Here is a 17,552-nt window from a genome sequence, read left to right on the forward strand (position 1 = left end):
AGCCAACAATACATCACGCAAAGCAGCCACATCTGTCAGTAAGAGTGTCCATGACTAGGGCTTTGAATGAAGAGATGGAGATAAAACGGTCCAGTTTTAGTGTTTGTTGCAGCTCGTTCCAGTTGCTAGCTGCAGCGAACTGAAAAGGGGAGCGACTCAGGGATGTGTGCTTTGGGGACCTTTAACAGAATGTGTTGTATGTGGAGGATGAGGGCTGCAGTAGATATCTCAGATAGTAAAGACCCTTTCTCTCTTGGAGTCTTACTTGAATAATGAAATGGTATTTATAAGGAATTGGAACAACACCTGTAGTCATGTGTGAAAAAAAAACATAAACAAGAACCCTCCCTGTGCGGAAGCAGCACGCTAGTTTATCAGCTGTGGGTTACTCGCTGTATGGTGGTTTTCTTGTGTGTGTGTATGTGTGTGTGTGTGTGTGTGAGAGAGAGGGGAGGGAAGTGTGGTGTAGCTTCCTTTTTTTATTATGTGACTTGTTTTTCTGTCTCTGCATATCCTTTAAGGTATGATGCCATTCCTATTCTGTCCAGCATCATCCTGTGTTCCTCCCCTCCTCCTTCTATGGTAAGAATCACCTGGACTCCAGTTTGTTCCTCCATCTAAGAATGGAGGGCCCTCAAGCCTCCCAAAAGCTTGTAAAGCAGCCAGAGGACTTCAAATTTGGTCGAATTCTAGGAGAAGGCTCCTATTCAACAGTAAGTCCTCATAATTTTCTATGGTGTTGTATTTTGTGTGGGGGATTTACAGATTACAGTTTCAGTCATATGAATTACTTTTTATTTTCTATTGTTGGTAAAGGGTTGGATTGTTAAAAAACAAATCTTTGTTGATTGCAAACTTGTTTCAGGTTGTGCTGGCAAGAGAACAGGCCACAGGGAAGGAATATGCTAGTAAGACACTACAAATATGTTTTCTCTTGTTGCATGAGGCTGATGATCCTCAAGTGGCGTTCAAGTGACTGTCCTGGATTCTGCTTATAACTTCAATGCATTTGTGCTGAACAATAATGCTCTTTGAAGTGAGGAAACTGGAATTTGATTCAGTCATAAACACAGAGTGAAGCATATCGGTTTGAATTGTGTTTCAGTGAAGATTCTGGAGAAGATGCACATCCGGAAGGAGAACAAGGCACATTGCGTGACGCGAGAGAGGGATATCATGTCAAGCTTAGACCATCCATTTATCGTCAAGCTCTACTTCACATTTCAAGATGTGAAAAGGTTGTGTATCCTTTGAAATAATCATAACATGGGCTACTTTAAGACTTCTGGTCTCATCCATTTTGTGATCTTAGTACCATTATCCTTAACGGCCTCCTGTTAGATTTTGGCATAAGCTATGCAAGAAATGGGGAATTACTGAAATACATTCGCAAAATAGGCTCCTTCGATGAGACGTGCACTAGATTCTACTCTGCTGAAATAGTATGTGCATTACAGTATTTGCATTCTAAAGGCATAATTCACAGGTAAGACCAATTTCACAATGTATTATTAAGTTTGATATTTTTGTATCTTTGAATCATTTTTTATGGAATTTTTATAATGTTCCTTGATTAGAAATTGTGGGCTCTATTTCCGGCTGCCGCTAAGGAGGTGCAAGTGTCAAACGCACGTTAGTTTGCAATTTTGTCATGTAAAAACTGGCACACTGGCATTTTCCAGACCTAATGCCAGGTTCGTCAATTTGCCTGTCTAATATCATCTCGCTTGCGCTGAGTAAACATTTTGGAGGTTTTTGCCCTCTGCTTTTTCATTATTCAGAATACACATACTTGCATACTATATAAACATTTTTGAAAATCTGCCGAGCAGATCTGCCATAGGCCATAGAGCCCATACAATCGACAGGAGCCTAGTATTTTGTATAGACGTGCAAATGCTATGGGTATATGGGTAAAGACACTTGAATTGAAAATATACTGCACATCCTAAAACATACACACATATGCCTACCTGCATACTTAATTTCACTTGTTCCAAGTATTGATCCCCAGCTCCATAGAGCGCCTCTCATCTGGTTACCAAAGACGCACTCCTCCAAACATATTTAAATTATTCAGTCCTATAATGCAGTATCAACTGTAGGCCTAAGCTATATTTCGCTTATTGAGGATGTGCCTCACACATACAATACAATTTACCTAGTACTTTTTATTTTTTTAGGAAAAGTTTGACACATAAAGACATATAAGGCTCATTGAAAAGCCAATTACAACAATGTTGACTTCCAACTCTCCAAACATAGGCCATTGAGCAAACTCGTTACTGTAGCCTATGCTATTTAATAAACTTTAGTATCAATCCAAAATGGACCAGGACGAAATAATATTCTGTTCCTCCAGCCGAATTGGAAGTGATGACAATGCAAAGACTGTCAATAACAAACAGAACTTGAGACAAACACATGCAGTATTAAACCATGGAACGCATTGATTGGCCGGTGAGTGGCCAAGCCCTCTTCACACCTACAACTTGTTCGTTCATTCATCAAAACCCAGCCCTTTTGCGCCACTGCCAGCTATTGTAGTCATAATTCCGGCTGTGAAAATGGCAAAAATATTTCTGACACACCCCTGAACCTATAGTGCTATCGCCAGTGCTTAGATTTACGTTAGGTTTGTTAAAATGTCATGATATGAATTTTATTTTAAGGTTTTAAATGGTGTGGCTTTTTCTTTACAGGGACCTCAAACCAGAGAATATTTTACTGAATGAGGACATGCACATTCAAATAACAGACTTTGGAACTGCAAAACAACTCTCATCAGATGGTACACAAAGTAATTTAACACATATTGCTTTGTCTTTGTGTAATTTTCCTCCAGTTTGTTGATAGACTAAGTACGGTACATTGGTTTGTTTACCCCTTATCGTATTGTGGTTAACTTATCTATCTATACCTCTCTAAAGGCTAACAGAAAAGTGTTTTTGTTATTTATAGGCACATGCACAAGGGTCTCTATGTGGACTTCATAGATATGGAAGCAAATTATAGCAAATTGCTAGTTATACGGTGCTCAGAATATAAATGTAATAGGTATGAGTCAATAATGTCATTTTAAGCACAATTGACTCAAGACATCTTCAGTGACGGTACCAAATGTGTCATGTGAATAATTTGTCCATACATCTAATTCATATGATTGTTTTCTTTTGCAGACAGAGCAAACTCCTTTGTTGGAACAGCTGAGTATGTTTCTCCAGAACTACTGACTCAGAAATCTGCCTGCAAAAGGTAGTTTGACTTGAATTCATTCAGTAACCTGATTTGAATCCAATATTCAAAAGTCATCTGTTAGTGTATCACTTCTAGCCTCGCTTGCCATGCTTTATGCAGCTGGGAACAAAACTCGTGTATTTCTGGCAATTTTTACATCACTATGATAAAACCCAAAACTGAAAAAAGTTAACTGAATCGGTCATGTTTTCTGATGTGTTTTAGCTCTGACCTTTGGGGTTTAGGCTGTATCATCTACCAGTTGGTAGCAGGATTACCTCCATTTAGAGCTGGGTAAGTTGCGTATCGTACATTATCATTTTCCTTTTTGAATATTTGAGAAGCGTCATTGTCAGGTGCTTTGCAGAAGCGCACTTTGATTTGGTAAACGATGTAGTCTATTTGTTATCGCAATCTAAAAACACTGTGTGAAATAACAGGAAGTTATGGCTGTGGTGTTTATGACTTGTTTGTGTATTGAGTGCCTGGAGGCTTGAAGAAACCCCAGTCACTCTCTCACATGGCAGCAGCTTCATGGTTCAACTACAAACCAACACATTTACCTCAAGTACAGTGACAGTTGTGTATACTGTATGCGTCTTCCACTTCCAGGCAATCAAGCCCCAAAGAAGACATCAATATGACACAAGTTCTAACATGTGCCTTGCACTCTCATATGATCTTCTGTCTGTCCATGTGGTTGATTGTATTATTTGCTCACCAGGAATGACTACCTGAAATTCCAGAAGATTATTAAACTGGAGTATGAATTCCCTGATAAATTCTTTCCTAATGCGAAGGATCTAGTGGAACATCTTCTAGTGAGTCTAATCATAGGAATTATTCAAATACATTCGGATGTTGTTCCTCAGTTCCATACTATGACCCAATGAGTGTCATTATTAACTAAGCATTGCTTTATTTTTGTGGTAGTGCTTGGATCCCTCCAACCGATTAGGTTGTGAGGAGATGGGTGGGTACAACCCTCTCAGAGCCCATTTTTTCTTTAAGGCTGTCACATGGGAGAACCTTCACCTACAGACACCCCCCAAACTCACCCCCTACCTGCCAGCCATGGCTGAGGATGATGAGGACTATTATGGAAATGTAGGTTTTTCCCTCTTGACATATAATTATATAATCATATAATAATTAAAGGTTAACACACATCCTTGTTGACATATTGTTTCCCCAATATGTCAAATTAGCATGTCCTTGTATTGTAATATGTACTGAAAACACCCTGATCATGATGATGTTCCATCCACAGTATGATGACCTCCTCAGCCAGTTCAGCAACATGCAGGTTGTCCATTCCCGCTCCTTTCAACCACTGTTTGTGGCAAACCCCAGTCCCATCCCCAACCCTGCACAAAGGCCCAACAGCAACATCGAGCAGTACATTCATGACCTGGACAACAACTCTTTTGAGCTGGATCTGCAGTTTTCCACTGAGGTGAAGCGGCTACTGCTTGAGAAGCAGACAAGCAGAAACCCCTGGTAGGTCTGCAGCGATGTTCTCGTGAGCAAAACATGTTTTTGTGGAAAGAGTGTCAGAAGACTAACTGTCAATATTATCTCACCATAATATTGACACATACTGTAGTTGATGATCTCATGCTCGTATGTTGGGATTCCTATGTTTACTTACAATATTTACACAATTCTACCTGTGATATCTTGTAAACATGAAGCACTTTACCTAAAGACAATACAATGCCAACAATAATATGATATACTGTGTGAACTGTATCAAGAAAGATTTTGGGAATTCACTTTTTTTGATCTATTAAGGAATCAGTTTGTGGAGAATAATTTGATCCTCAAGATGGGACCAGTGGACAAAAGGAAGGTAAGGATTTATGTAATCCTGAATTACTTTACAGTAATGTTCTATTTTTCAGTTTGAAGGGGAGGAGTGAATGTCTTGATACTGTACTCTTCCAACCCTAAAGCAACATACTTCCCTCCTCTGGCAGTTGTTTGCAATTGCTGCCAGGAATCAATTTGGGGCATCTTGAACCATACTTACTGACTTTACCTACAGGCAAGATATTTCTTTTTTATGTCTGAGAATCGCTCTCTGCTTTTAAAGGGGCTGTTTGCACGTCGGCGCCAGCTATTGTTGACTGAGGGACCACACCTTTACTATGTGGACCCAGTTAACAAGGTTTTGAAAGGAGAGATCCCCTGGTCCCCCGCACTGCGCCCAGAGGCCAAGAACTTCAAGACCTTCTTTGTCCATACAGTAATTAATTAGTATTTTGGAATTAATAGCTCACCCTTAGCTAACAAAACTCACTTTATAAAACTATCAGTAACAGTGACCTATCCTCCTCTTTGCAGCCTAACAGAACATACTATCTGATGGACCCGTGTGGGAATGCTGACAAATGGTGCAACAAAATTCAAGAAGTGTGGCAAAAAATCTATAACAAGCATTTTAACTCGTGCATGTAGGTTGGGTACACTATCTTTTGAAGACAGGTCTTACCCTGTAATGACAGGAGACAGAAAATGAAGGCGTTAATTCATAAATGATGGAAAACACCTAGCTGTAATGTAGCTTACAAGTCGAATTCCCTATTACTCCACACATTTAATTTCTTGTAGGGCAGCAGGTTCAGGGTATATTCCATTGTAATGCAGAATTTGATACATTCAGCTGGATCTAAAGCCATTCTGGTATAGAATGGACCTATTATTTAAGAAAGTAGAATGGCTATTACAACTATTCTAACTGATGATTTCTTAGGCTTGGATGGTCTCATGTCTGACATGGTGGCCTTTCCTAAGCTATTTGTCTTCTATAGCAGAGAATAAACTTTGGTCAAACCACATGGGCTGGTGCTGCTTTAGAAATTAGGAGTTGACTTGGATGTTGGTTGAACAGTTCATCCAAATTGCAAAGGAGGATGTTGAAGCCTGTTTTTGACTGTTCTCATTTCTGTGAGAAGTTGATTGTAAATGTTAGACAGATATTTTGTTAGTCTATTCTACCGACCATTGCTGTGATGTACAAAGTGGGATGCAAGTAAAGTGTAAGATGTATATTTTGTATTTGTTTTATTTTGTATTTGTTTTATCCTTTGCTGATTAATCCTCATGCTATCCAAACAGTTCAAATATGGTAATAATTTGGATTAATGACCTGGCTCCATGTTTACATAATTTAAATGTAAATCAATTGAATGTAAATAGTTGATAATGGTAAATTATGATATTTTGCTATCTTTCATTGTAATCTATATTTTATTTATAGATGGTGACATTGTTATTTTTACATAAATAGATGTGGGCCTATTTTTTTTGTGTGCAAGTTTCAAATTGTTAATTGAAAGAATGCGGCGTATATATAAGGTGGCTTGGTAATAAAAGCATGTGGGATTTTGACAAACGTCCTGTGTTTATTTATACTTAGCTTGGGTGAAAGCTCAGTATCATCATTTTGGGACCAAACCTTTTTTGAAGTCATGGAGTCCCAACTGCAAAAAAATATTCTTATGAGAAGGATGCAGGGAGTGGGGGGATGGGTCATCACTAGCTTCAGTAGCCACAAAGTTATAAACCCCGCCCATTTCTACAATTGATTATCTTCGAATTTTATTTTAAAGTTAAGCCTCACTTTAACCACACTGCTAAATTTATGCCTGACCCTAACCTTAAATTAAGACCAAAAAATAAAAAAATTGTAGTGAATTTTGACTGTGGCTGTGGAATCTGACGGATGTCTAATAAAAACTGGAAACCGGTGGGTGGGGGTTGTCAAACTTGGATTACCGTACTTCATGACTATGCCTTGCCCAGTTTCCCGGCTCGCTTCAACTCAGTTCCTGTAACTTTAGCTAGCGACGCATCCAAGTTCGAGGAGCTGGGATGGCGGAGAAGAGCCCTGACTCCAGCGGCTCAGTTGACCAGTGTCCCGCCCTGTCTCCGGAACAGAGAATGCAGTCACCTGGGAACGGGGCATCCAAATGGGTCCGTCTGAATGTCGGTGGGACATACTTTCTCACAACGAGGCAAACGTTGTGCCGAGATTCAAAATCGTTCCTGTACCGTCTTTGCCAGGCCGACCCCGACCTCGACTCTGACAAGGTACGGATATCTGTCTAGCTAGCTAACGTTACTAGCTAGTTGGCTAATGTTAACTAGCTAACCTTTGTCTGTTTTACACATCATGTGAATGTTTTAACGTTAACTTACGTTACCTAGCTAGCATATCCAGACCGATTTACTAACTAGTTAGGTAGTTATTTTAATTGTTTAGCCAGGATGTAAGCCAAAAACGGATAGCTAATTTAGATGGTCAACGTTAGCTACTAACGTCGTTACTAGTATAGGCTAGCTAGTTCAGCTGGCCAACGTTAACTCCCAAATAACTTGTCTAACTAGCTAAATAACGTTACCGTTAGTTTGTTTTTTCCTGTTTTTTTTCTGGATAACCCTCCTGACTACAGATCTACAGTAGCTAACTAACAAATATGAATTTGTACAGCAGCACGTTTCTACTCCTACTTAGATAACATTAGTATATAGTACTAGTCAACCACGATACTGTTACTGTAGCTATCTAGATGGTGAATATCAGAATTACGCCTACACGCAAATGGACCATAAAATACATTGTTGACAAGATCAACAATAGTATATATATTTTTTTGTAAATAATTGGGCTTATAATATACAATTGTGCAAATGAGCCCCCCTTTCTGGAAAAGGAGCGTTGCCCCCTCCCCTGTAAAATAAAGTATGATAATCCACATGTTAAAAATGTTTACCATCCTGATTTCCAACCCTCAAAGGTCACCATGCATCATTTAACAGGAGGATGACATTTAAAAGCTGGCAAAAGACCTTACAAGACAAGTTGGCTCAGTCATACAGATGCAGTTGCAATGACTTGGTCTCTGAACGATCCACAGTATCCAAGCAAAATAGTTTCATCCCATAGTTATCTAGGATATTTACGAAACTATGCTGATTAGCATTCCTAATTTGAAGTTGAGGTGAAAGTCTCCAATGTCTGTAATGTTCATGTGCCCAGTGTAATGTGGTAAGGATATGTATCTCTGCCCTCTGTATTGATTCTTGCTAATGATGGCGTGTGTGTGTGAAGGCTGGAGCAAGGCCGCTGTGGTGATCCTTGACGGATAATGAGACCTGCGAAATGTCAGTTACCCCATGTTGGCGCTGCTCCAAGCTCTGGGCACAGAGCTGTTGTATTCATGGATTGGCTATGGGTTTATGCTATTGCACAGTTCTGTTTCGATGTTCGTCACTGTACAAAAATCGTCAATGGTTTCGCACCAGATTTGTTATTGATTGTCTGCTTTTCTCATTGTTATCGACTTCTCTTTCTTCAGGATGAAACGGGTGCCTATTTGATAGACCGGGACCCAACATACTTCGGTCCAGTGCTCAACTACCTGAGGCATGGGAAACTGGTGCTCAATAGAGGCCTTGCCGAGGAAGGTATGATGATATTCTGGGATATGCTGAGACATGTCTGAAGAGTTGTGCCATTGTCATCTTTGTTGCTGTTTCTTTTTCGCTCTAACACGTCACACGCTAACAATCACACTTATTACATTTAACACCACAGCAGTTCTCATTAGCATACACAGTTGTTTTCAATGATTGGGGTTTTAATAACTGGTTAAATACATTATGTTCCTCTCAAGGTGTTCTGGAAGAGGCTGAATTCTACAATATCCCTTCTTTGATCAAGCTAATTAAAGACAAAATCAGGGAGAGGGCCTGCAAAACAGTTCAGGTGTGTGGGCTTGACTAAAATTGTCATTGGTATCTGAGTGATTTCTTTCTTCCCTGGGACTGTCCTGTTGTAATCACTAATGCAGAGCTCTGGATATTAAAGGGGGCAGTGGAGTGGCATGTCAGCCTTGCTGCCTCTAAGGCCCTCTAACTACTGGCGAGGCGCAAATCCTTGGCAAGCTAGCCTCCCAAGGATCACCTCTGTTTACATGGTTTAATACTGCAATGACTCTGGGCACAAGCTCCGCTTAAGCTACTGGGATTTCCAGGTCTTGTTGATGTATTGGCATTTGTCCAGAGTCTCCTTACCCTTGCCAAGTAGATGAGGTCAGGAGTTGGCACATACTGGCTATGCTCTGCTCTGGGGGGGGTGGGAGATTCGTATGTAGCCTATTGAGAGCACTTGCTGCTCTGTTGCATGTGAATTAACATTGCCTCTTTCTTGCTCTCCACAGCTCCCTATAAAACATGTCTACAGAGTCTTGCAGTGCCAAGAAGAGGAGCTAACACAAATGGTTTCCACCATGTCAGATGGTTGGAAGTTTGAGCAGGTAATTACCTTGAAAGGAAGACATTGGGGAGTGTTCTGCTTCCTATTTTCAGAAATGTTCCTTTCGGCTGCACTTTGACTTGTGTTGGTTGATTTACTGTTCACAGATGATGCTGAGTTCAGTGTATAACATAAATACTATAGTTGTCTTCATTTGTAGTCCCTGTGAAATATAACCTTGCAGCATAATTTGGTTACATAGCTGTTATTGTGGTACTGTATTTATTTTTGTGAAAGTCAGAATTGTCTGACCATCTGCAAAAGGAGCTATGGTTGTGCCTGGTTCAAATAGACACTGGTTTCTGTCAGAGGCCAGGTTGCTAGAGTTAAATTTTGTCTGATGTTTATGAAACAGCAGATAAAAGGGGATGTTGCTGTTTGTTCATTTAGGAGGACACCCTGTACTAGGTGCATTTCTGCTAATACCTGTGCTTTTTTATTTATATCTGTAATATTTTGATTGGTACAACCTTGCAGGGTGTTAGGGTCTTCCCCCTCAGAGAACTCATGAGTGGGCTCAGGCTGCTACTCACGTTTCCTTTTTTGGGAGCCAGCAAGGTGACAGAATGTTAGGCATTCTGCTCATGGCAGCTTTGTGAAAATGGGAACCTACTGTATAGTGTAGTCTGTTTATTTGAATTAGCTACCACCTTAACGACAGATTTCACCCTGCGGTCTAATCCAAGGGATACTAAACATTCAGGAGCAATGTAACAGCTCAAAGTGCTCAGGTTTCCTAGATAAAAGTCGGTGTTTGTTACTTTGACATTTAAAAAAAAATCCTTACGTAGAATAGAAATTGTCTACTGTAATCTGTTACATTGTTTTGACTGTGCCTGGCAAGCTGTTGGAAAGATTAGATTTCCCATGTGTGCATGTTACCTCTAGTCCCGTAGAAACATTTCCCTTCTCATTGGACATTGGTCCCCCCCCCCTTTTTTTGTTTTCCTCAGTTGGTCAGTATTGGCTCCTCATACAACTATGGAAACGAAGACCAGGCAGAGTTCCTGTGTGTTGTCTCTAAGGAGCTACATAACCAATCATACGGCACAAGCAGTGAACCAAGTGAAAAGGCCAAGGTGAGTATTCCAGAACTGCAACAAAAATGTATTTCATCAACTTCCTGACCATTGTTACAACCATTTATTGTGACTTACACTAAGTTTTGTATACATGTTTATCACATGTCTAACATAAATGCACACAATTGTTTTATTGGTCATGGATGCTGCAATTCCTTTCTTTGCATGCTGCATTTCCTGCAGAGGACAAGTACAAGGATTGTTAAACATTTTGCCAATGAATGTATCTACCGTTCAATATTAGGGGACAATTGGTGAGATTTTGTTTAGACCCCTGCCATTGTGGCCTTAAACCTTTCTCCAAGAGCCCCTTTTCCCCTTGTGCCCCTTTTCCCCTTGTGCCATATCATCCCTATGAGCCCATTACCTAGAGCACATCCTGCTAATCATTATCTAGATAAGAGCAATGCTTCGATAATGACTTAAACTACTTTAATATTTAATGACCTCCTGTCACTAGCTTTTGCAGTTTATGGAATTCTCCATAGCCTTAGTCTCTCCACTTTCCAGTCAAAAAAATGAACATTTTAGGTTTCTTCCTGCCTGTTAAATGCTAACTCATAATACCTTTTGTCAAAGGTTTTTTGAAACATCTGTCTAGGATGAAATATACAGGCCTAAACATCTTATTTTGCTCTGACCATTTTCTTTTGCAGATTCTTCAAGAACAAGGCTCTCGAATGTGAAGAGACTGTTCAGTTCTTAGGATTGCGTCCTGCTATGATGTCCAGATATAAAGACACAAACTACATCACATTCTGAGGAGCATTATGGCATGCTGGAGAAGCTGGCTAACTGCAGTTTACACATTGTACACACCATTTTTCTTTCAGATCTCAAATCAAAATGTGCAATCGATAGCGTTACTCTGTTTTTGGGCCTACATAGTAAAACTGGACTGTAGATTTTCACACAGAGAAGGGACTGATCACTATTGTCCACAGCATTTATACTTGGTCCATCATTTACTCAGGGTCTCTAATAGTGTTTTGGAAGATGCATTAGGTGTGCACTGTCTGGTGGGACATTATTTCAAACATTTGTGCGTACTACATTATGCCAGTCTTTCGCATACAAAAATCAAACCTCTCTGAGAAATAAATTGGAAAGCAGGTTTTAAAAGAAAGATATTTAAGACTATTTATATGGAGTTGTATAGATTCAAACTGTCTTTTTAGAGGTGAAGACTATCGACAGTTTTTATTTATTTTTTACATGTCTTTAAACAGAGATTATTTATGTCCCTTTCCAAATATCCTTTCAACCTGCACATTATCAGTTTTTTGGAAGGAGGACATTCTTAGAACTATTTCTACCAGGGTTATTGTTTGATAATGAGGTTGAGGTGATGTTAGGGAATGCCAGATGTAAAAGGACTAAAACTTGTCTTCCATCCCTGGACTGGTGGGTTTTAGTTGGGTTACCTGTTAGGCAGCCACTGTGGAACTGGAACACATTGTTATATTTTAGAGGACATTATACCTAGAGCCATTTGATAGGCACATTTTTTCCCCACATTGACATATGACAGTGACTGTTATAGGCTGGTGTTGCGAAGGGCCTGTTTTCTATTTTACGTGAGAAAGAAAAGCGTTTGTCTCTTGCATGAATTAGTGCATATCTGCTTATTTGTGTGTGTATACACAATCTTTACGCTTCTGCGGTTTGACTATATTGAGCTTTGACAGGGCTGTATACCAAGCAAAATTACACCAAACTGTGGCGGTTTGCAATCATGCAAGTTCTAAGCAAAAATGCTTTGGTCATGTATTGATGAAAAGATTGGAAATTATAATGCGCAGTCATTACCATTGTTCAACTTGTAGATGGTTGAGCTACCTATTGAATACGTTAACATTGTCAGTACATGAAAACATTTTATTTTTGAAAATGTTGCCATTGTTCAATGACCAAATGTCTGAATTTCAACTTTAATCTGAATTTCTTTTGTCTGCGATAAGGAAATTTGGTAGTCTACATGCATATCTATGAGGATTTGTACATAGAGGAAGTATAATAATATTCAGATGTGTTATCAGTGTATGCTTTTTCTTCCTAACACACACACACAGGGCTTTAACTAGTGGAATACAAGCTATAATTTCTGTAAAGGTCAACTGGACCCCTCCTGTTGCCTGATCAAGGTAAAGTTTACATTTCTAGTGTTTTATAATCGGGATCTTACTTACCTTGCCATTGTGACACAATGCTCTAATTTGGCTTGTTTAAACATCTGTATATTACTATGTTTACATAGAAACTACCTGGGTATCTGGGATGTCAGCCATTTATCTAGTACGCAGACGGATAGTTTTCCAACATTTTCCTTGGACAGGTTTTTTCTTGTTCACTGAGTTGTCTTGTGGTGATAAGTGCCTCTTGCCTCTGGGGCTTCACAGTGCATGTGAAATCTGTGTAGTAGTGATGCCCATAACCACAAGGGCTCACTGTTTGTGTCCACCCTGCAGTGACAGTGAAGACATGTGTCTAGTGTGGTGTCCTTTGACTGCAGATTCTTAAAACACAGAAGGGGGTGTCAGCCATTGCATGCATGGCCTGATTCACCTTCCACGATGCCCTCAGCTTTACAGGACACCACTTCACTCCACTGTGACACTTCAGCTCCTGTTTGACCGTTATTTCGTTATTTTCTATAATGCTTATCAATACACATTTGATCCCTCTCTGAGGCTGCTGTGGGTTTCTAATGGGACATTGTTCTAGTTTTCCGTTAAATGTATTTTTAAAATGAACAGATGCAGACAATTGTTATTTTCTCACTGCTGTTCCTATAGAGTAGTATAACATGTTTTGTATTTTTTATGCTTACTGTATACATACTATATTATATGTAATAGCATGTTTTGACTGGGGATAATGGAAATTATGGTGATGCTAGACCTGGTGGATTTAATCAATAAATGGTAATGAATTCAACTCTTGTATTGTATTTGAAGAAACTGTTGCACAGCCATAGAGAAATACTAACCACATGGCTGTCATCAATATGTTAGATGTACTGTATAGAGCAAGGGTGCACTTGAAAGGAAATATGGTAATAACTAAACATCTTTAGACACTGGTTGGCCGTCATTGTAAATAAGAATTTGTTCTTAACGGACTTACCTAGTTAGATAAATATCAAATGACAGACTCAGGTTTGGTCCATCACAGGGTTAAATCATAGTGAGCTACTGTTCAAACACAGCTCCATTCAGTAGTGCACAAACAAAGACCGTACAGTATAAAGATGGGCAGAAACTGCTACTCAGAGCCCCAAAGTCGATGTGTCATAATACCTATAAAACCTAGCGGTTAAACATAAATGGTTCCATATAATCCTCACGTAATGTATAATATGTAGCCTTTTATTATGACTTATTGTATGTTTGTGTATATATACACTATTTTTTTTGAGCAAAGGGAACACTTAAACAACACAATGGAACACCAACTCAATCACACTTCTGTGAAATCAAACTGTCCACTTAGGAAGCAACACTGATTGACAAATTTCACATGCTGTTGTGCAAATGGAATAGACAACAGGTGGACATTATAGGCAATTAGCAAGACACCCCCAATAAAGGAATGGTTCTGCAGGTGGTGACTACAGACCACTTCTCAGTTCCTATGCTTCCTGGCTGATGTTTTGGTCACTTTTGAATGCTGGCGGTGCTTTCACTCTAGTGGTAGCATGAGACGGAGTCTACAACCCACACAAGTGGCTCAGGTAGTGCAGCTCATCCAGGATGGTACATCAATGGGAGCTGTGGCAAGAAGGTTTGCTGTGTCTGTCAGCGTAGTGTCCAGAGCATGGAGGCGCTACCAGGAGACAGGCCAGTACATCAGGAGACGTGGAGGAGGGCAACAACCCAGCAGCAGGAGCCAGAGCCCTGCAAAATGACCTCCAGCAGGCCACAAATGCGCATGTGACTGCTCAAACAGACTCCATGAGGGTGGTATGAGGGCCCGACGTCCACAGGTGGGGGTTGTGCTTACAGCCCAGCACCGTGCAGGACGTTTGGCATTTGCCAGGGAACACCAAGATTGGCAAATTCGCCACTGGCGCCTTGTGCTCTTCACAGATGAAAGCAGGTTCACACTGAGCACATGTGACAGTCTGGAGGCGCCATGGAGAACGTTCTGCTGCCTGCAACATCCTCCAGCATGACCAGTTTGGCGGTGGGTCAGTCATGGTGTGGGGTGGCATTTCTTTGGGGGGCCGCACAGCCCTCCATGTGCTCGCCAGAGGTAGCCTGACTGCCATTAGGTACTGAGATGAGATCCACAGACACCTTATGAGACCATATGCTGGTGAGGTTGGCCCTGGGTTCCTCCTAATGCAAGACAATGCTAGACCTCATGTGGCTGAAGTGTGTCAGCAGTTCCTGCAAGAGGAAGACATTGATGCTATGGACTGGCCCGCCCGTTCCCCAGACCTGAATCCAATTGAGCACATCTGGGACATCATGTCTCGCTCCATCCACCAACGCCACCTTACACCACAGACTGTCCAGGAGTTGGCGGATGCTTTAGTCCAGGTCTGGGAGGAGATCCCTCAGGAAACCATCCGCCACCTCATCAGGAGCATGCCCAGGCATTGTAGGGAGGTCATACAGGCACGTGGAGGCCACACACACTACTGAGCCTCATTTTGACTTGTTTTAAGGACATTACATCAAAGTTGGATCAGCCTGTAGTGTGGTTTTCCACTTTAATTTTGAGTGTGACTCCAAATCCAGACCTCCATGGGTTGATAAATTTGATTTCCATTGATAATTTGTGTGATTTTGTTGTCAGCACATTCAACTATGTAAAGAAAAAAAGTATTTAATAAGAATATTTCATTCATTCAGATCTAGGATGTGTTATTTTAGTGTTCCCTTTATTTTTTTGAGCATTATATATATATATATATATATATATATATATATATTTTTACGCTCATCTGTTGCTGTCACTTTGTCATATTGTTGTCTAATATCTTCACTTTTGTTCTGAATGTTCTTAATTGGAAAATGCAAAAATAAAATATTTCAAAAATATATTTTAAATGGTTCCAATCGTTTTTCCACAATTCATTTTTTCTATAGGGAAATTTAGAAACTATTAAAATAAGGGCTGTGTTTTGTGTAGGCTTACCCTGGTGTGACGTTCTGATAACCACTTAAATCTCTCAGATAAAGTGACTTTTATTAATATATTCAGCTCTATTTTCTCTCAGATCTGAAAAAAATGCTAATTAGCATTAAAGTAGACATCATGCAAGACGACAAATCCCAGCAAGCTCCTGCACGTCATCTCTAGTTTACACATTTGCTAACAGGTATGTCCATTTAAAACTTGTACAAGACCGTTCACAGAATTTTCCATTTAAAGAAATGTAGCCAATTTAATCATTACTACATTTAGCTAACATTAGACAGTTAATTCCAGAGATTCTTACTTTTGCTTTGATTTCGGCAGTCTCGTCCAGATCGTCATGGCATTTGCAGTTCTTTATGACAGCCATATTAGCGGCCCCAAAAAATATTAGCAGCTAATTAGCGTTTCATTTTGGGGGGGTAATACATTGATAAAAGTAACCTTGTCCTAGAGAGATTTACACTGTTATCAAAATGTCACGCCAGGGTAAGCCTACATGAAACACAGCCCTTATTTTAAGTGTTTAAAATCCTCTGTGGGATAAATGAATCGTGGTAAAACAATTATAACCATTTCCCTGTTGGACCACTAGGCTTTATGGGTATTATTTAACTAGGCAAGTCAGCTAAGAACAAATTCATATTTACAATGACGGTCCACCCCTGCCAAACTCTAACGACGCTGGGCCAATTGTGCGCCGTCCTATGGGACTCCCAATCACGGCCGGTTATGATACAGGCTGGAATCGAACCAGGGTCTGTAGTGACACCCCCAGCACCGACGCAGTACAGTACCACTGCGCCACTCGGGTGGTACTCTATAGAAATCCCCTATCACACTTGTAGGCAATGTCATCGGGTCTAATGGTCCAGACTGTGCACATACATCCTGTCAAAGGCACTTCTTCAATATATAGTTGTTTTTTACGTAAATTAACTAGTCAGTTTGTCACTTTCACGAGGTTAGAGTAAAAACATGTTCCACTACTTAAGACATGGGCTCGAATCAAGGTTGTGCCTTCAGATTTCGAGAAAATGTACAACTAAGGAAGATTGTTTCACTTTTCTCACTGACTTCTCAAACCCCGGCTTGGTCTGCTTGGTCAGTTTCGCAAGCGTTCCTGGACGTCTCGCGATGTTGCACCTCTGGGTTTAGAAACTCTGTGGCACAACGTTGCAGAACGTTCTGATAGAAACACATCGATGAACTCTTTGGTAAATCAATCTAACACAAAAGTTTCAGTAGCCTACGATGCACCAAATATGTTCTAGTTCCGTTCTGGTTGCTGGTTGTACCCTCCTAAACACAATTCAGGTTTTGTGAACAAACCTCGTTTGTGAAGGGATCATCTGTATGTGTTAGAAACGAAGTAGTGTGATTATTGTCATCATAATGTTTAGCAGCTACTATATGGCTTATTAATGCATCACTATTCATTTCCACACAGAATGCAATATTTAAGTAGGAAAATACTCTCAAGTAATTACCAAAAATATTGTCATAAACTAATATTTTGGACACAGTCCTAGCCAGAAGATTCCAACCCTACTACACTTTTTTTTACAGTGAGCTGCACTGGGGATGGAAAGCCATCATGGTTAAATTAAAGACAGCTGAGCCAGCATATGATATGGGTCGGAAAACATACCTCAATGCAGACATGGGGTATAGAGAGAAATAGTAATGGTGTCTTTTTGTAGGCATTATCTCCGCTGTGATCCGTTGAACAAAGCCTATTAGGAAAATAAATGCTGTTTTTGTGG

At 40.1% G+C, this 17,552-nt stretch overlaps 1 protein-coding gene and 1 pseudogene across 1 annotated transcript; both read left to right on the top strand.

Moving 5' to 3' along the window:
• The first annotated feature begins 148 nt into the window (after positions 1 to 148).
• LOC110538270 lies at positions 149 to 6,629 on the top strand (annotated as a pseudogene).
• Positions 6,630 to 6,992: 363 nt separating this feature from the next.
• On the top strand, positions 6,993 to 13,578 carry LOC110538271 (BTB/POZ domain-containing protein KCTD5-like). The gene is made up of 6 exons (XM_036938318.1): positions 6,993 to 7,332; positions 8,601 to 8,709; positions 8,919 to 9,010; positions 9,465 to 9,560; positions 10,513 to 10,638; positions 11,298 to 13,578. Exons 1-6 carry the CDS (start codon positions 7,114 to 7,116, stop codon positions 11,325 to 11,327), a joined length of 672 nt encoding a protein of 223 aa, XP_036794213.1. The 5' UTR covers positions 6,993 to 7,113; the 3' UTR covers positions 11,328 to 13,578.
• The last annotated feature ends 3,974 nt before the right edge of the window (positions 13,579 to 17,552 follow it).

Source organism: Oncorhynchus mykiss, chromosome 12, assembly GCF_013265735.2.
Source record: "Oncorhynchus mykiss isolate Arlee chromosome 12, USDA_OmykA_1.1, whole genome shotgun sequence".
NCBI classification, from domain to species: Eukaryota; Metazoa; Chordata; class Actinopteri; order Salmoniformes; family Salmonidae; genus Oncorhynchus; species Oncorhynchus mykiss.

Excerpts from the sequence above, each read along its gene's own strand:
- LOC110538271 (XM_036938318.1), top strand. The coding sequence starts at position 7,114 with ATGGCGGAGAAGAGCCCTGACTCCAGCGGCTCAGTTGACCAGTGTCCC. Across the intron at positions 9,011-9,464 it reads GGGCCTGCAAAACAGTTCAG|CTCCCTATAAAACATGTCTA; the intron begins GTGTGTGGGCTT and ends TGCTCTCCACAG. Across the intron at positions 9,561-10,512 it reads ATGGTTGGAAGTTTGAGCAG|TTGGTCAGTATTGGCTCCTC; the intron begins GTAATTACCTTG and ends TGTTTTCCTCAG.